This window comes from Xenopus tropicalis, chromosome 1 (genome assembly GCF_000004195.4).
Source record: "Xenopus tropicalis strain Nigerian chromosome 1, UCB_Xtro_10.0, whole genome shotgun sequence".
NCBI lineage: Eukaryota > Metazoa > Chordata > Amphibia > Anura > Pipidae > Xenopus > Xenopus tropicalis.
In genome coordinates, this window is record NC_030677.2 from 82522282 (window position 1) to 82543010 (window position 20729).

Consider the following 20729-nt stretch of genomic DNA (forward strand, 5'->3'; position numbering starts at 1 on the left):
GTTCTCCCCACAAGGAGAGCACAAACAGGTGCCCCAGTCTCTATAATAAGATAGTGATTCTCTTTCTTAATATCACATAATATAATTCTTCCACATATGAATGAAGTGTGATATCCCTACAGTGACCATTAGCAATTTGAATTTTTGCTGCACTACCACCATATGGATATGGTCTTAAAAACTTTTGTGATAACATTGGTGTGGTTTGAAGTGACTGTGGCTTTAAAAAGAGCAGTGGTCAAAAGTGGCTTCCATTAGTGGCCCTCCACCATGTAGGCCAGACAAAATTCCAGCCCTTGGTACCACAGAAGTTGGACAGCCCTGCCCCAAGTGTCCACTGAGAAGCACCTGATAATGAGCTGCTCAAAAGGCTGCTGCAGAGGGCTCTGGCACACAGGGAGATTAGTCGCCCGCAACAAATCTCCCTGTTCGCGGGCAACTAATCTCCCCGGATTGCCATCCCACCGGCGAAAATGTAAGTCGCCGGTGGGATGGCACACGCTGTGCAGGCAATTTCGGCAAATCGCCGACAAATGCCTTGCGAGGCAACTTCGGCGATTTGCCGAAATCGCCTGTGCAGCGACTTACATTTTCGCTGGTGGGATGGTAGTTCGGGGAGATTAGTCGCCCGCGACAAGGAAGATTTGTCACGGGCAACTAATCTCCCTGTGTGCCAGAGCCCTTAGAGAAGGGAGGTCTGTGTTTGTTTAAATGTAGATAGATAAGAAGCTCTGAACAAACTGCCCCAGAACCAGTTCCATATTGAATTTGGCCAGTAGTGACCTAGGGCAAATTTTATACCAGAATATTCTCTCGATCACTCTATAGTATGTATACTCACATAGATGGTTTTTAGTGCAACATTTTTTGTCCAGTTTTTCACAATAGTTGTGTTATGATATGTTTTTTAAGATTCAACATGCTGCATTTTTGTGCATTCAACGCATGTTCATACTACAATAGAGAGATATTTGCTGTACTCGCAAACACACTTAGTTGCATTTTAACAAAATTATTATAAACACATTATATACACAGTGCAAGGACGTACATAATAAAAAGTATGAACGGTTTAATAAAGATCCAAGGGATTACAGTGAGCGAATAGCTGTACAACTGCAATTCATATTAGTTTTTTTAATAGAAAATTAAAAGACTAGAAAGTCTGTAAAAGATGTAATAAAACCACGTAACTCATGGAAATGTATTAGTCCTCTGTAATAAATGAGTGTGTCAGCAGTTGGTGATAGCACAGTTCCATATACTGTCACTTGATGGTGAACACATGAATGTAGAGTAAATCTACTTATCCTTATCTCTGCTATGAACTTTGGCTTCAAACTTTAAATTCTGAAATTCGTTCAAAGCATTCAAAGCACGCTCTGGAAGGAAACTGACAAAAGAGAAAAGGCACAGATGTTTAGAAACCATTTGATTGTTACTGAAAACAAAATTGTACCTTAACCCCTTATATTAATTCCTTGAAATACTTTGTTCTGCTTTTTTATTAAGACAAACCTTGTGTACAGCAAACTTAATAGTGTGCCATAGAGCCAACAAACAATTTCTGCCCATACATGAGCAGATAAAATCATACAAAGCAGGCTAGTCAGTTGGAAGGTGTACGTAATTGGCCAATGTATGGCACCTTATTGTAAATAAAGCAAATAATATATATATATATATATATATACTTACAATGCCAACACTGGAACAAGTGAAACAGAAGAAGGAACACAAATCATCTTCTTATTGATTAAAATACCATCCACCAAGGTTTGTGCAACCTCTTCCGGCTGCAACACAGGAGCAAGTCTGAAAAGAATGAATATATAACATTAAATGGGAAAAATACAATTAAAAGGGTTGGAGCTCAGCAGCCAAACACCCTAAGTTTATTTTTAGGTAGTACAGAATGGTACCATAAAACTGTGCCTGGTACATTCTTTCCTTTCTGCTAGGAACAAATAAAATGTATTGTGACTACTAAGCAATCGTAAAATCTAGTATAGATAACTCTCCAAATGCTGGGGCCACATGCACAAGCCCTGAGCCTTCAGCATTAAGGTTTGAATATAATAATTAAATGAATACTATCGGCCAAAAAGCTGCACTATCACATGACCGAGAACTTTGTTTTTATTCTGAATCGTACCTTAAGCTTGGGTTTTTCACAAAGCCAGTATCAACAAAAACAGGACAAAGACATGATGTCTTGATTCCAGACTTTCCCAATGCCAACAGTTCAGCTGTCAGGGCCTTGTGATAACCAAGTGCAGCAAACTTGGTTGAACTGAGGAGGAATCAGTCAAAACATATGATGTAAATGATAAAAAGAAATGTAGGCAACAGTATTGCAGAACAGACGAATATATATTAGAAATATATACTGTATAACAGGAGAAGATCTACAGTTATAACTTATGAAGTGATACAGAACTTTTATTAGTAAGTAACTAAGGTTTCAGCTGCTGCTACAGTTTTCTTGAAGTGACAGAACAATTAAATGTGCAAATATACACAACTATGTGTCATGTGTATGTGATGTCAAACATAGGGCAAACAGGATGCTAAAAAATGTACACACAATGCAGTGTTTCCCCTATCATTCCAACGTAATTGCAGTTGTAAAGGGGGGTGCACCTAGGGTTGCCACCTTTGCTGGCTTTCTTAGCTGGGCAGGGGGTGATGTCACAGGGGGCAGGGAAGAGGCGGGGTTGTGATGTTGTAGGGTGGGGAAGAGGTGGGGCCTGCCTGGTTTTCCTCATTTGGAAAACCGGGCAGGGGGCTTTAAGTCTTCAAATGTATCAGGTAGAAATTTAGTTGTCATATGATGCACCAAAAAGAACATATTTTTTTATTTTTTTATAGGTAAAATTAGGCTTTTAGTCTCTTATGGTTTAACTGTTTTTTTTGTTGTCTGTCCTATATTTTTGGGGTCATAGTAAGACTGAACGTGCTGAACTTTTTTATCCACCCCTGTTGGTATTTTATAAGAAACATTTTCTAAAAAAAGGGAAAATGGGATAAGAAAAAAGAACCATAAATTAGCTTTACTATACATACCAGTAGTCTACCATGAATTGAACACCAACAAAACCTGCTGATGAAGCAACTGTAACAATGTGTCCATGATTGTTCCTTAGCATCGAAGGTAAAAAAGCTCTTGTGGTCTAGGGTAAGAAAGGGAAAAATGCAAATTTAATTGCTCGGCAGTTCTGATGTACTTTTTAGTATGTATGTATTTATTTATATGGCACCAAAAATGTACGCAGTGCTTTACAAGGCATAACCACAAACAGGGGTATAGCATCCCTCCCAACATTTGAAAAGTAGAAGGAGGGACAAGAATATCTGCCGTGCGTAGCGCGACAAAATGTTTTCAGGACACGCTCACTTTATGGCCACGCCTCAAAAACAGGCCCATTTTACAAAACCACACCTGAAAAGCATAACACGCACAAAGTGCACCAGAAGACAGACACGGTGGCCCCAATCATTTTATGACATATTGTGGCCCTAAGGATTTCATTACGCACTGTGGAACTTGTACATCAGACTTAGTGTAGCACAAGCATCCCATCCTACATATTGACCCTCAGCATCTCTAATACCCATTTCTAAACAATTCAAAACTCAGAAAATCACCAGAGCTGTACAAAGTCCCATCAGTACAAAGGACACACAGACACTGGTAGCCAGGACCCCCTAAAACATTGGTAGCCAGGGCCTCCCTAAAACATTGGTAGCCAGGTGTTACGTTTTGCATTGGTGCCAGGGCAGGGACCCCTTAAAACATTGCTAGCCAGCCCAGGGTCCCCTAAAACTTTGCTGGTCTTCCCCCAGTGTCCCCAAACTATGGGTCACTTCCCACTGCAACATCCTCCAGCTTCCCCCAGCATCCTCCCCAACATCCTCCAGCTCCCTCCCAGTGTCCTCCCCAGCATCCTCCAGCTCCCACATAGCATCCTCCAGCTTTCTCCCAGTGTCCTCCAGCTACCCCTTAGCTTCCTCCAGCTCCCTCCCAGCATCCTCCAGCTACCCCTTTAGCATCCTCAAGCTCCCTCCCAGTGTCCTCCCCAGCATCCTCCAGCTCCCCCTGTAAGGTATCCCGGTAGTCCGATGAATACTAGCTCTCCCCTGCGCTTCCCACTGGACCTGAACACTGGAAGTGGAACAGTAACAAGCCCAGCTGCAGAATAGCAGAAGTGCCGTGAGTACCAGAGTGCGGAGAGTACACGATGGTAAGCACCAGATGCTAAAGCATAAGTCCCAAAACAAGCTGAAGTCAAGCCGGAAATCAGAGTCCAAAGTCGATGCCGAAGGGTGAGACGAAGAATGGTCAAACGAGCCGAGGTCAAGCCAGGAATCAGAGTCCGAAGTCGAAGCCGAAGGGTGAGACGAAGAATGGTCGAGAACAAGCCGGAATCAAGGATCAGAGGTCGAATTCAGAAGAACTGGAACGCTTAGTGTCAGGATGCAAGCAAACGATCACCTCGCACAGAGTCTAGGCCTGAGCGTCCTTAAAACAGCATTGCGCATGCTCGCAGCGTCAGTTGCGGCGCGTGCGGCACCCTTCGCGGCGCACGCACGTACACGCGGCGTGCGTAAAGTCGCGCGCACATACGGCGCGCGCTTAGTTGCGCGCACAACGCCAATTCCAGCGTGCGTCCGTACGCGGCACCCGGCCCGTCGCGCACCCGCACCGGCGCGCATTCGGCCGGATACGCGCATCATTAGAGGAGCGCACCGGATCCCGACATTGCCCCTCCCCAACACGCGACCTCCGGACGCGTGAAGGTGTCGGTTTATCTGGATGGTCATTATGAAATAACCTTGTGAGTTGTGGGGCATGAATATTAGACATTGGTTCCCAAAAGTTCTCTTCAGGCGGATATCCCTTCCATTGGACCAAATACTGAAGTCGACCCCTGTTGATTCTAGAGTCCAAAATAGCTTCTACTTCGAATTCTTCAGATCCTTCCACAACCACTGGAGAGGGAGGGACAATAGTTCTCCCCGGGAAGGAGTTCTTAATTACTGGTTTCAAAAGTGCAGAATGAAACACCGGATGAATCTTGTAAGAGGCTGGTAACTTAAGTTTGAAAGCAACATCATTTATTTGTTGAATAATAGGAAAAGGACCCAGAAACTTCTGCCCCAATTTCTTTGAAGGACAAAGCAGTTTAATATGACGGGTAGAGAGCCACACTAGGTCCCCCACCTGAAATTCTGGATCTTTCCTATGCCTTCGGTCAGCAAAAGTCTTAAAATTCTTTTGAGCTTGAGTCATGGCCTGCTGTATGGCTTGAGTATTTATATCAATGAATGAAAGATGATCTTGTACAGCTGGAACTCGGATCTCTTTAGGAAGGTCGGGGAGAACATGTGGATGAAAACCATAATTGGCAAAAAATGGAGTTTGTTTGGTGGATGAGTGACGAGCATTATTGTAAGAAAATTCGGCCAAAGGCAACAGCTTACTCCAATTATCTTGCAAAAAGGAAGAAAAACAACGGAGATATTGTTCTAATGTTTGGTTAGTTCTTTCTGTCTGCCCATTTGACTCCGGATGGAAAGCAGTAGAAAAGGCCAATTTGATTTGTAATGACTTACAGAGGGCTCTCCAAAATCTAGAAGTGAATTGCACTCCTCGGTCGGACACAATTTCATCAGGGATTCCGTGAAGGCGAACTACTTCTTTAATAAAAACTTCAGCAGTTGAAGAAGCGGATGGAGTTCCAGGTAGAGAAATAAAGTGAGCCATCTTGGACAGACGATCCACAACAACGAAAATGGTGTTGAATCCATGAGAAGGTGGAAGATCAACAATAAAGTCAATGGAAATAGACCCCCAGAGTCTAGAAGGCACAGGTAGAGGATGTAATAACCCCAAAGGTTTAGTATGAGAGTTCTTGAACCGGGCACAAATTTCGCAAGAGGAAACATAAGCCTTACAGTCCTTGGCCATATGAGGCCAGTGAAAAAATCTCCTGGCCAGATCCAATGTCTTGGAAATTCCCATATGTCCTGCTAAAGGGTGATCATGCACAAAACGTAACGTCTCCAATCTAAGAGACTCAGGAATAAAAATCTTGTCACTTAAAAAGTACAGACCGTCATGGCCTTGTAGTCCATCAGGTGGCGAAAGTGAAGAGGATACTTCTTTAATCTTGGAGATAAACTCACTCTGTAATAGAAGAAAGTTTTGTGGAAAAAGAATTGTGTCAGGAGGACCAGGCTCTTCTTCTTCCAAAAACATTCGAGACAGGGCATCAGCTTTCTTATTCTTACATCCAGGTCTGAAAGTAATGTGAAAATTAAAACGTGAAAAAAACAAAGACCACCTTGCCTGACGAGGTTTAAGACGCTTGGCTGTACGGAGATATTCCAAGTTCCTGTGATCAGAAAAAATCATGATAGGCTGAACTGTCCCTTCTAGAAGATGACGCCATTCTTCAAATGCTGCCTTAATGGCTAATAATTCTCTATCAGACACGTCATAGTTTCTTTCAGAAGGAGTAAGTTTCTTGGAGAAAAAAGCAACAGGGTGGAGAAAATCTTTACCAATGTTTCTTTGCGAAAGAATCGCTCCAACCGCGGTCTCTGAAGCATCAACCTCCAAGATGAACGGTAAGATCGAAAGCGGATTGGGCTTGGTCAGTCCAACAAAAAGGTCTGGATGTGCAAGTCAAGTCAGTAATAGGTGCTATGACTTTGGAAAAGTCTTTAATAATTTCCTGTAAAAGTTAGCAAAACCAACAAAACTTTGTACCGCCTTCTGGGAAGTAGGAGCTGGCCAATCAATAATGGTAGAAACCTTTTTCTGATCCATCAGAACTCCATCCGTGGAAATTATGAACCCTAAAAACTCAATTGAGGATTTATGAAATTCACATTTCTCAATCTTAGCAAATAGACGATGAAGACGTAAACGCTCGAAAACCTTCCTTAAATGACATCGATGTTCCTCTTCAGATGTGGAAAAGATGAGTATGTCATCTAAATATACAATGAGAAATTGATCCAGAAAGTCTCTAAAAATGTCATTAATAAAATGTTGGAAAGTCGCTGGTGCATTGCATAATCCAAAGGGCATTACTAGATACTAGAAATGACCATAACGAGAACGGAAGGCCGTCTTCCACTCGTCGCCTTCACGTATACGTACCAGGTTATATGCTCCACGTAAATCTAACTTGGAAAAAATATTGGCACCACGAAAACTTTGGAATAGTTCAGGGACAAGAGGAAGCGGGTAACGATTCTTAATCGTAATTTGATTTAAATGTCTGTAGTCTATGCATGGCCGTAAGGAATGATCTTTCTTTTCTACGAAAAAAATCCCCGCTCCGGCAGGAGAGGTGGAAGGACGAATAAACCCCTTCTCCAAATTTTCATCAATATATTTCTTTAAGACAACAAGTTCTGGTTCTGACAAAGGATAAATTCGCCCGAACGGAATAGGAGCTCCGGGTAAGAGTTCAATGGGGCAATCATAAATTCTATGAGGGGGAAGAGTGTCTGCCCCTTTTGCATCAAAGACATCGGCAAAATCATGGAGATAATGAGGTAAAACCTGAAAACGAGAATCTGGTAGAGGACACAAAGTCATCAATTTTGTTTCAGAGATGTCGGATATGGCATGAGAAATGCAACACTCAGCGGAGAATCTTATGATGCCAGTGCTCCAATTTATTGATGGGTTATGTGACTTTAACCAAGGAAAACCGAGAATTAATGGGAAAAGGGGGGAAGAAACAATATCAAAGGACAAAGTCTCAACATGACTAGAGTCAATAATAACTGAGAGTGGCAGAGTTTCCATTGTTACTGGTCCGGACGAAATCTGAGAGCCATCTGCTGTCCTCACCAGAAGGGGATGCTGCTTCGGACGAGTTGGAATATTGTTGGTCTTGACAAAGCTAGCGTCCATGAAACAGCCACAGGCTCCGGAATCAACGATGACTTGATTAGGGACCCTTGGGACCACTGCAAAGAGACAGGAACAATTAACAAAGGTATGTCCTTAGAGATGGTGGGTATGGAGAAAAAAGAAGAAGATGGCTTACTCGCGGGGCGGGTAGGACAATCTCTTAAAAAATGACCGGGAAGACCACAGTAGAGACAGAGATTATGTTGTCGTCTGCGGATTCTTTCTTCAGGAGAAATGGCTGATCTGATGAGGCCGATCTGCATAGGCTCAGGAGGCTCAACCTGTGTCTCAGGGCCGAGAGGTCGAGGAACGAAAGGAGCCTTAGGAAGGACCCAAGATGTGGAAGGTGTATTTGTCCTTTCAGCACGCCTTTCTCTTAGACGACGATCGATTTGAATTGCGAGTTCAATGAGATCCTCCAAACTTTCAGGAATGCCCACACGAGCCAGTTCATCTTTTAGAGAACCACTCAGCCCCAAACGAAACTGATGTTTAAGAGCTTTGTCGTTCCATTCAGTGTCAGTGGCAAAAGTACGGAACTCTTGTCACGTAATCCTCAACTGGGCGTCTTCCCTGCTGGAGTGACGAAATCATAGTTTCCGCAGTAGAAGATCTCTTAGGGTCATCATAAAGTTGCCCCATGGCACCAAAAAAAGCATTAGAGTCACTTAACAGAGGGCTCCGGACCTCCAGCAGCCGATGTGCCCAGGTCTTAGGCTCCCCGGACAATAAAGAAATTGCTACCCCAACTTTAGTCTGTTCAGAGGCATACATCTGCGGCTTAAGGAGAAATAACAAACGGCAGTCATTAAGAAAAGCACGAAATTTCTTTCTATCACCAGAAAATCTCTCAGGCAGGGGCATCTTAGGCTCGAGAACCGGTGGGTGAGCAGCCGCAGCACCCGCAGCCATAGGGGGGCTCACTGAAACCGGATTAGACATTGCTCCAAAGCCCTGGATCTGAGCCTGTAGTTGCTGATAACCCCCTTGTAAGTCCCGTACTGCTTGGGTAAGGGCCGCCAATTGCTGGGAAAGCGTTTCGGAAGGAGCTTCTTGATCACCAGACTCCATGGCGAGGTGATACTGTAAGGTATCCCGGTAGTCCGATGAATACTAGCTCTCCCCTGCGCTTCCCACTGGACCTGAACACTGGAAGTGGAACAGTAACAAGCCCAGCTGCAGAATAGCAGAAGTGCCGTGAGTACCAGAGTGCGGAGAGTACACGATGGTAAGCACCAGATGCTAAAGCATAAGTCCCAAAACAAGCTGAAGTCAAGCCGGAAATCAGAGTCCAAAGTCGATGCCGAAGGGTGAGACGAAGAATGGTCAAACGAGCCGAGGTCAAGCCAGGAATCAGAGTCCGAAGTCGAAGCCGAAGGGTGAGACGAAGAATGGTCGAGAACAAGCCGGAATCAAGGATCAGAGGTCGAATTCAGAAGAACTGGAACGCTTAGTGTCAGGATGCAAGCAAACGATCACCTCGCACAGAGTCTAGGCCTGAGCGTCCTTAAAACAGCATTGCGCATGCTCGCAGCGTCAGTTGCGGCGCGTGCGGCACCCTCCGCGGCGCACGCACGTACACGCGGCGTGCGTAAAGTCGCGCGCACATACGGCGCGCGCTTGGTTGCGCGCACAACGCCAATTCCAGCGTGCGTCCGTACGCGGCACCCGGCCCGTCGCGCACCCGCACCGGCGCGCATTCGGCCGGATACGCGCATCATTAGAGGAGCGCACTGGATCCCGACACCCCCCTAATATCCTCCAGCTTCCCCTAGTATCCTCCAGCTCCCCCCTAGTATCCTCCAGCTCCCCCCTAGTATCCTCCAGCTCCCCCCTTGTATCCTCCAGCTCCCCCCCAGTATCCTCCAGCTCTCCCCAACATCCTCCAGCTCCCTCCTAGCGTCCTTCCCCAGGATGCTGGGGATGATGCTGGAAGGGAGCTGGAGGATGCTAGGGGGGAGCTGGAGGATGCTGAACCAGAACTAACACAGGAGGGAGCTGGAGGATGCTGGGGGGGGGAGCTGAAGGATGCCAGGGAGGGAGCTTGAGGATGCTGGGGGGGAGCTGGAGGATGTAGGGGGAGCAGGATGCAGCAGGGAGTGGGCCAGGAACTGGAACAGGTAAGACTCAGCGGGAACGAACGGAGCGCCGGGGGGAATGCGACCAGTTTGGGCCCAAGTTTGACGATGGGGGGGGAGTGGAATGCTACCAGTTTGGCCCACAGCTTGCCGCCGCCGGGGGTGGGGGGGGGGGTTTTGCTGGTGATGGCAGTCCAGTTTGGCAGTTTGAGGACCCCTTTATTAGGAGAACAAATAATTATGGCACAATAATCTAATGTATTGCAGTAGGAAGCATTGTTTTTAAAATACACACCACATCAGCACTCTTAAATGGTATAAAACTGTTTTTTTGGGCCAAAAACACCCAAGGGCTTACCACCACCCATTTATTAAGTCTTGCTAGCCAGCTGATTAACAGACCTGGAGAAGAACTTACTTCTCCTATATTGTTTTGAAAGTCAGAACCAAAGAACAAAAAAAGGATAAACAAATATAGCTTTTAGTTGCTGTAGCATTTAGAAATAAAACATGATATTGTATTTTGGAAAGATGCTTAGAACTACTTTTTTTTAATTGTGCACAATCAATGTTTGGGTGGGGGGGTTGCCTTTACTGACACCTCTCAGTTGAAAGGAGCATGTTCCTTATTTTGTATCTATGGTTATATATATGGTGTACACTCACCCAAAAATGAGCTAGTATGTTCACTTCAAATATTTTTTCAATTTGCTGATCCTGAAGTGTTAGAACATCAGCACAGAAAATAATCCCGGCATTGTTTATTAAGATCGTAACATCGCCAACTTCTTGCTTCACCTGGAACATAAATGTTGTAAATATAAAACACTTGTTTTCTCTCTGTACTTACCCATAATCAATATATAAGGGACATGGAAAGCAATTTGCAGGTAAAACTGTGAAAATGTATAATGAAGCAGTAGAATTCTTAATGAATTAGATGAAAGTGAGTGCAGGACTGGCCAGGCTGGGGATGACGCAATTGACCACCTTGAAGTATATTGCAATATAGCAATCCCTGTTTTGATCAAAGTGAGGGGGCATTTTCAGTAGCAGAAGACCCCTTGTCCTTGTATGAATTTTGTGGTCACGGCCTTACTACATCCCCTAAGGGTTTAAAATTTAGTGGTGAGCACAACCTTCCTTTTTTGGCTATAGTATATACAGTATATATGTAAAAGACCTTTTTAAAAAAAATATTTTTCATAGTTTTGTTTTTTAAAGAGTCAATGCTTTGTGAAAAAAGCAACTACAGGTATAGGACCCATTATCCAGAATGCTCGGGACCAAGGGTATTCCGAATAAGGGTCTTTCCGTAATTTGGATCTCCATACCTTAAGTCTACTAAAGAATCAATAAAAAATTAATTAAACCATATGGGATTGTTTTGCATCCAATAAGGATTATTTATATCTTAGTTGGGATCAATTACAAGGTACTGTTTTATTAGTACAGAGAAAAAGGAAATCAGTTTTAAAATTCTGACTTATTTGATTAAAATGGAGTCTATGGGAGACGGGCATTCCGTAATTCGGAGCTTTCTGGATAACGGGTTTCCGGATAAGGGATCCTATACCTGCATCTATAGTAACTAACTGTAGTAATAAAAGGCACTATGGTTGCCCACTGCAACCAATAAGATGTTTACTTTCAAACAAGTGACTAGTACATTCTTCCTGCTGGTTTCTATATGTATAGTAGACCAGTAGGATCTTTATTACTTTTTCCCATGTGTCTACTATGGTTACTTGGGCTTCCTAATGTATGAACAGATTAGATTTCATCTAGCACCTAACTAACTTTATTAAGCCATCATGTTTAAATTAATTGATATAAACAATGCATACACCTTCTGAAAAAAATAAAAAACTACATATGTATTTGTATTTGCTCTTATGTTCATTTACAATGCTTCTTTATACAAAGTATACTTTTTAGATTTTCCTTGATTTTGAGGCACCTTTAAGAGATAGTGACACTTCTCAGGTCTTTTCAGAATTGAATTCTTTGTGAAAATATGCCTAAAGTTCTTTTTTAATACCTTGTTGGCCGCTGTGTTGATTTCTTCACGCTTGCTGCAGTCCACAACATAAGTATAAACTTTAGCTCCGCCCTTTCTGCACTTTTCAGCAGTCTCCTCAACTCCTTGCTAAAACAATAGTTCCATGAAAAGAAAATGCTGTCAATAACAAATACAGTGGGTGTCATTTATAACCTTTGTGCTGTGCTTTCGCATTTGGTTATGTGTTTTCTAATAAACACTAATTGCACTGCTGTGCCTGTCTTTTGTTTTTTGTGAATCGCAGTTTTGCACATTGCTCACAAATATTCGCAAATGGCTTGCAAATGAAATAGGTGTTTGAGTGAGCGTGACCCCTATGTGTGGTCGTTGTACACGTTGTAACGTTCAGGGGATAAGGGATCACCCATGCACTAAGGCCACACCACAGCAGTTGAATAAATGTCCATTTATTTCTGGATCACACTCAACTAAGCTTTATCTTCAGCAGGAATAACAACAACTTAAACAGTCTTTCTTCAGCATAAAGTAACAGCAGATTTAGGCATAACAACACAGTAAAGGAATCTTTTTGATAGAGGTTTTCACACTCTTTTCCCAGTGCAGTCCTCACATGCACCTACTAACCCCCATACTGAACTCCCAGGGCTCTCTTATTTCCTGCACTGCTGCAGTAATTAGCCCTGCTGTGCACCTTAAGGCTGATGCCACACGTGGCGTTTTTACGCTGCGTATTTTCTAATTCTCTCAGCGGCTGAAAAACGCCCAATATCATCATCCATAGAAATAACTTGAAAAGACTCGAGGCAAACCACACAAAGTGTAAATACGCTAGAAAACGCCTTAGCACGGATTTTTCAAGCGTTGGCTGAAATACGCCAGTATTTGCACAGCAACCTATTCCTATGTATACACAAAGGGAGCTACCAGACCTAGCTGAAATACGCAGCGTTTTTTACTATTTCGCACTATTAGCACCATGGAAACGGGATTTGCTTACATCACCAGTTCTAGGCTGAAAAACGCCATAGTCGGGCTGTGTGGCTTATGCTGCGTTTTTAGGCTGAGAAAATAAGCAGCGTAAAAACGCCACGTGTGGCATCAGCCTTAAGGTACCTGAATAAAGGGGAAATATACCTGTCATCCAGGACCCACCCCTGGAGTCCTGTACAACGTAAATAGCATTGACACTACTGTTTCGTTTGTAATTTGTGATTATGCCATATTCAAAAATCTTTTCGCAAATTCACAATTATGTTTGCATTAAATACACAAATCATGTCCAGTGTTGAAAATATAAACACATTTAGGGCAAATGTCTTCACTGTGTGATTTATTCTACACTGCGTGAAGTTTATAAATGAGCCCCAAGACTTTGCAAATCAGTATTTCGACATCCACATTAAGCCTGGGAGCCAGTTTTGGAAGGTGAGCTTAATTAAAATTTACTTTTTAAAAAGTAAACTGTTTTGCAGCTGGATTTCAGCACAGATTACAGTGATAGGTATATTAGGGGTTTCTATGTTGTGTGAAGCTCAACACATCTTGGTTCTTAAGCCAGAGTTCCCCTTTAATATTGTATCTCTTTTGAATTTATACTGTCTACTAATTAGGGAGGAGGTTTGCCTTACAATCAAACTAAACAATGACAGGGCTTAATGATATGACTAATTAAATTAGATATAACTATATTGTGAATGTGTTCAAATACTACTGTATTATTTTAAGGGGCTTATTTATAAACACTGGGCAAATTTGCACCTGGGCAGTAACCCATAACAACCAATCTATGATTAGATTTTTCCAGCCAGCTGCAGGTAGAACAATGAAAGCAAACTTATTACAGGAAAAGGGGAATGGGGAAAGAAGAAATTCTCTTATCATAAATTTTCTCCAAAACTAGTGTTTTCTTGGGGGTATAAAATTCGAAGTATTAGATGAAGAAGAAAAAGATAACCCCTTAATTAGAAAACACTTTTAACAATAACTTCCCACTGTTTGATTCAGCTCCAAATACCAATCAGGAGTTTATTACAAACTATCAGCCAAATTATTGATTGATAACTCCCCTTATTAGGTATTATAGAGAGAAAAGGAAGATTCAAGAGGTGTGGAGATATCCCAATTGTATTTAACTATCTCAGTTTTTGCTGACTGATTAAAGGGATACCACAAAGCAAAGATAAGGCAGATACCAAGTGGCTGCGGTCTCAAAGTTTACCTTGTCTAATAATTATTAGGGCTGTGACACATGGGAAGATTAGTCGCCGCGCGACAAATCTCCCTTGTCGTGGGTGACTAATCTCCCTGAAATGCCATCCCACCGGTTAGATTGTAAATCGCCAGTGGGGTGGCATACGTGGTGCTGCGATTTGCCGAAGTCGTGGAAGTTGCCTTGAGAGGAAACTTCCGCAAATTCTGCAAAACGCGGCACCTGCGTATGCCATCCCACCGTCCATTTACATTCTAGCCGGTGGGATGGCATTTCAGGGAGATTAGTCGCCCACAACAAGGGAGATTTGTCGTGTGGCGACTAATCTCCCTGTGTGTCAGAGCCCTTACAGGACTAAATTATCCTATAAAACCGCAAACCTCAAGGATCTTGGAGAGAAAACAGTGTTAAGATAACTGTTAAGGAGAAAGAGTTTTAAAAATCACAATTAGAATACATGGTCAACTTAAGCTGTTTATATATTAAAATCAAAAAGAATATCAAAAGTTAAAAAATCTGCTCCACAGTGCCTTGACGCACCTAATTAAGCGAAACGTGTGGAGCAGATTTTTTAACTTTTAATACCTAATAAGGTGAATTATCAATTAATAATTTGGCTGATAGTTTGTTAATTCATTGATTCAATAGTATTTTATTTATTTTTGACTTTTTAATAAGAAAACCACACATATATGGTGATATTTGAATTTGTGGCACTAGCACCTTTCTAATTAATGGTTTTGAAGGAATAGCACATGCATTTTATTGGATGATTTCTAAAGGTCTTTTTAAGTGAGATTATAAAAAAATTGGCACTCTAAAAAACCTGCATATTTGTTATCTAATTTATTCACTCACCATTTGATGGTTTTTGACGAGAAACTGTGAGAATATAAAACTATAGCACTTGTTGCACTTGCACTTTGTTGAATTAAAATGTTTTTTAGAAAAAGGCTTTTTTAAGGCTTTTTTCTTTTTTTTAAAAAAGCCAGTACTTTCAAATAATTGCACTTTTCTTATTTATTTAACACAAATCACTCTATTGAATCAATTAATGAACTCCAGACTGGTATTTGGAGTTGAATCAAACAGTGGGAAGTTATTGTTAAAAGTGTTTTCTTTTTCTCTTTTTCTTCTTCATCTATTATGAAAGCAAACTTCTGATTGGTTGCCATGGGTTACTGTCCATTTGCAAATTTGCCCACTGTGTCTTTAAGAATCAAGCACAAAATTTTACTTCTCACATGGAATGAAGATGAACATATATATTAATATATATATAATATATTGGTTGCTATGAGTTGCAGAACCAAGGCAAACTTAGTTCCTTTTATTACATATGTGGTTAATGATTCAACCAACCGTTTTTTCCATTTGCACTCAGCATAAATTGTGCATGTTTTTTTTAGTATTGTGCATTGATATACTGGCCAGGGGCATAGTTAGCGCATAATGGGGCATAGGGCATAGCCATGGCTTAACAGAATCTGATTATTCATAAGATTTGCAGTACTCAGCTAAGAAAAGCACGAGTGAGTTGCTTTCATTTTACAATTTTAATCTCAATAACAATTAGCCTATTTTTGAAAAGCATGTATTAAACCTCCAGTACAATTTTTGGAGCCTGCTTAAAGCAATGACAGTTTGCACTGTAACCAGACTCCTTCCAGTGTGCAAGAACTATGGACTGTCGCTGGAAAACAACAAGTGACCTTTTGTTTTCTTCATACAACTAAAACATACTATGCCTTGTTAATTAGAATCATGTTACTGTCATATAAACACAAGTATGTAAAAATATGTTTAAATAAAACACATGCACCTTGTTTATGTCCCACAGAACCAGTACACTTTCAAGTTCACCAAATATTTGCGCTGTGATCTTTCCTATTCCGTGTCCAGCCCCTGTGATCAGCACAACTTCCCCTTTCACAGATTTCCTTTTCAGTGGAATGAAGAGTTTAACAAAGGATTCCAAGTATGAATAGACAATAACAAGCAGCAGCCACACAATTTCCAGTAAAACATGCATCGTGCTTCGTCTTGCTCTTACGTCTATACAGTATGTGTGTGTGTGGGGGGGGGAGTATAGACTGCACTGTAATGAACCATAATGTTGTTCCTTGCACGTCACAGTTCAGAGGCCGCCTGGGCTCAGATTAACTCATTCATTACCTGTCAGCTGCTAACGCAAGGAAAATGTAGCAGAATGTCAAAAAATAACCTCAAACACCTAGTTTTATGCATGATCACAGCAATTTTACTGAGTTAACAAGTGGCGCTGATCCTAACACCCCAATTTACCCATTGACTTTGACAGGGAAGATTTTCAAACTGCTGCCACTCTTACAGACCCCACTCGTCTCCACTCGGGGCCAACAACAGCCAATCAAATTTCACCCCTTAACTTTAATAGGGAAATTTGAGGCTACACTCCCCAAACTTGAATCACATGGGGTTATGGGGTCAGCCTGAATGAAAATATGATGATTATTGGATTCCCAAAAATGGGCGGAGCTGTGAACAGTCAATCAAATTTTACCTATTGATTCAACCTGCTGCTATTCTCACAGTAATAACACCGGGGTCCCTAAAATTTGCAGAGTTAGGCACCAGGTAACTGCGGTTCAAGGTTAGAAAAAGTGGGTGGAGTCACCAAAAGCAAATCAGATTTTACCTATTGACTTTCAGTGGGGAAATCCAACCTGCTGCCATTCTCACAGTATTAACACCAGGGTCACTAGGGGATTGCATTTTTAGGTTTTAAAAACTGGGTGGAGCCATGAACAGCCAATCAGACTTGCACAGTCAGTCACTGGCTGACTATGTATTCAGTGTTACAAAAAGTGGGAGCCACCAACAGCCAATCCATTTCCACCCATTAAATTTTATTGGTTTATATTTAAACTGATGCCATTATTAAAGTATTAATTCCATGGTTGTAAAGCTTTCCAAAGTTAGTCACTGGGTATTTTTACTCCTGAGTCCCCAAACTTTGCAAATTTGGTCACTGGGGGACTACAGTTCAAAAATAGGAAAAGTGGGCAGGGCAACTAACAGCCAATCAGATTTTATCTATTGAATTTCATTGGTTTAAATATAAAATGCTGCCATCCTCACAATATTTATGCCAGGGTGCCCAAACTTTACAGTTTGTCACTGTGTGACTTTGATTTCAGGTTAGATAACCAATCACAATTCACCTATTGACTTGTATTGGTTTAAATTTAAGCTGCTGCCATTCTTAAACTATTAATCCTAGAGTCCCTAAACTTTGCAGTTAGTCACTGGGTAACTGCAGTTCCAGGTTAGAAAACGTTTAGATGTCACTCATTGACTTTCAGTGGGGAAATTTTAATTGCTGCAGACATCAAAATCAGGGTCCCCAAACTTTGCACAGTGGTTTTTACTATATAATTGTGATTCAAGGTTAGAAAAACTGGGTGGAACCAACAACAGATCAGATTTCATTCAGTGACTTCATGTTTTTCTAACCAACATGAAGTTTGTTATCCAACTTCCCTTTCTAGTTTTATTTGTTATTTATATAGCGCCAATACATTTCCACAGCGCTTTACAGAGATTATCATCATTCTCATCAGTGCTTGCTCCAGACGAGCTTACAATCAAAGGTCCCAATCACATCCACACAAACTTTGGTCAATTAAGTCTGAAGTCAGTTAACAGGCCTGTATGTTTTTGCAGTGTGGGAGTAAACCAGAGTACCCAGAGGATACAATTGCAGACACGGGGAGAACATACAACATACTGTACATTAAAATATTACTAGCATATGAAAACATAATTCTCCAGCTGCTCAGGTCAGTTTAAACCACCCACTCCAAACCTAAAATCTTTCAATTCTGTTCTTCATGAATTACATGCTGGTTCTGTACCATTGGAAGGCTAAGTGTAAAATACTTAAAAATTAGGTTACATTTCAAAGTGACTACCATACTTTTCTAGTTCAGTGATAAATGTGGCTTTGAAACTGGATACTGTTTCTTTAAAAGTATGTGAACAAAGGTATTCAAAAACAAGATTAACCTGTTCCCCAGAAATCCACTTTTGTATTCCTTCAAATGGCATTGAACATATGGAAATGAAGGGAAGCCTATTTACACATTTTTAAAAAATGTAATTCAATAACTATAGCAGCTTACAGGAAGACTGCAGAAACTGGTCAAACCCCAGCCTGAATAAGTGGAAAGGAAATGCTATTAATACACTGTATTTTTTCTGTGTCAGATATGTCAATTGGATTTAAACAAACAATAAAGTGTAACTAAAACCTAACTAAATCCTGGGATGCCGTTGTTATTTCAACTATTGCTAAAGATTGTGGTGGGGGCTGGTGGGAACTATAATGAGGTAGAACCATAATGGGGAGAAATTCAATTTGATATGTTTCTGTATACTATCCAAGGAATCCATTGTTTCAGTCATTTTCAATAAGGCTAAAAAAGTGAATGTTTTAATAAATAAAGTTGTTAGGTACCCTTGCCATTGACTTTTATAGGAATTAGCCAGTTTTTATTTGCTGAGTTTTAGAAATGCAAATTGGATATTTGATTATCGACCCCCCCCCCCAAGTGTGCAAATCTGTCCACCGACTAATATGGGACACATTTATTATCAAAGCTCATCACAGTCTGTCAGAGTCATATTTTACCTCTCTAGATTCACTTGTATGGGATTTTTAGTTACATGCTGGGGCTCATTTATGAACAATCAGTAAGGGGCAGGTTTAGCAAAACGTGAGTTTAGAGTTTAATATGTAAAAACTCACCCACATTCTATTCATTCCTATGGGATTTTTAGAATCATATTTATCAATGGGTGAAAGTTAGAGTTCCCCATTTGATAAATATGCTTCTAAAAGTCATATAGGAATGAATAGAACGTGGGTGAGTTTTTATTTATGAAGCTCTAAACTTACATTTTGATAAATCTGCCCTTTTAAATCTGCACCTGGACAATAACCCACAGCAACAGTAATTAACTTTTTTTAAGCCACTGACTGAAAGCAAGCATTTGGTTGCTATAGGTTACTGCCCAGATGCAAATTTGCCCAGTGTATGTAAAAAAGTCTTACCATATTTATCAAAGGGTTAACTTTCATTTTCATCCTTGGATAAATTTGTCCCTAAAATGGCATAAAAGTGAATAGAGAATGTCAGAATTTCATGCAGACTGTAGCTAGACTCAAGCTATATTTTCACACTTTGATATATATATATGCCCTTAAATGTATACCTTCCAATATTCTAAATACGGTGTGTTTAGGAAAACAATTATGTTGGTACATTCTGAAACCTAACAGCGTTACTTTCTTAGATAAAAGTACCGGTAATAGGAGACACCCTGGGGTATTATCTTACAAGGTAAATTAGGCTTCCTAGATTCTGGTTTAGTTATAAGTATCCCTCCTCAGCCCCTTCTCTTTATGGGAGTAATAATATTATTTTTTAGTATTCCCTCACACAGATTACCAAAAACCCTTACTAGAGATCCCCTCTGAATTTTAACCCCAAGTTATAAATTGATAATTAAAGTGGGCAGGGGTGGGCCAAGCCGACCGGGCGACCTAGGCAACCCGGTCGGCCAACCCCGCCTACCTCCCCGCCCCCCCCCCCCCCGAACGGCGCATGCGCGCCACAGCACAGGAGGAGGTGCAGGGGGGGGGGGCGGTGCGATTAGATCGGTCATTGCCTCCACCGCTAATGACAAGCGGCGGAGGCAATGACAATGTAGGACTAGGGGTAGGCAGGAGAGGCTCCTGCCTGGCGCCCCCCATTCGTTGCACCCTAGGCAGCTGCCTCTTCTGCCTACCCCTAGTTCCGGCCCTGAAAGTGGGTTCCTGTTAGTCAGAGCAGGAAGATGCACTCATTTAAACAACATTTATACAACGTTTTAACAAAATTTTTTCTCGACATTTTCAAAATGTAGTAAAGTTCAGTGTAACTCTTTTAGATCAATTCTAAGCTCTTCTGATTTGTTTTGTTTCACCCAGTCTCCATTTCACATCTCTGGTAGGGGCCCCATTGGGGGGGTCATTAACAAATTAATGGGGATTAGCAGCCTATTGTTAGGGGACAAGTTTTTGTCTAACCCTAGAACAATAGGTGCAAAAAGCCTCATTAACATTTTATGAACAATTAAAACACTGATTAAAAAAAAGTTTAAAAAAGGTTTAATAAAGTTATACCTTATATATAAAACGTTTTGAACTCACATTTGCATTGTTATGCTAGTTTTAGCTTAATGAATGAGGCAATAATAAAATTTTGAGTAAATATATTGTAAACATTTTTTTTAAAGGAAAAGTAAAGCCTCCCAGGCAAATTTTTAGTTTTAGCAGCAGTGCCCCCTCTTTAATCACTTCCCTAACATTTGCCCCAACTTATCTGTGCCCCCATAGCATGTCCAGAACTACAGAACTGCCTGACAGCATTGGCCCCCACCTTTAGCTGTGTCCCTTCT

At 41.4% G+C, this 20729-nt stretch overlaps 1 protein-coding gene across 1 annotated transcript; it reads right to left on the reverse strand.

Moving 5' to 3' along the window:
* Positions 1-1048: 1048 nt before the first annotated feature.
* Positions 1049-16345, reverse strand: hsd17b11 (hydroxysteroid (17-beta) dehydrogenase 11). The gene is given in 7 exon segments (NM_001011304.1): positions 1049-1393; positions 1699-1815; positions 2156-2293; positions 3067-3173; positions 10681-10812; positions 12056-12163; positions 16069-16345. Coding segments are annotated over 7 exon segments (903 nt in total). The 5' UTR covers positions 16279-16345; the 3' UTR covers positions 1049-1302.
* Positions 16346-20729: the final 4384 nt, after the last annotated feature.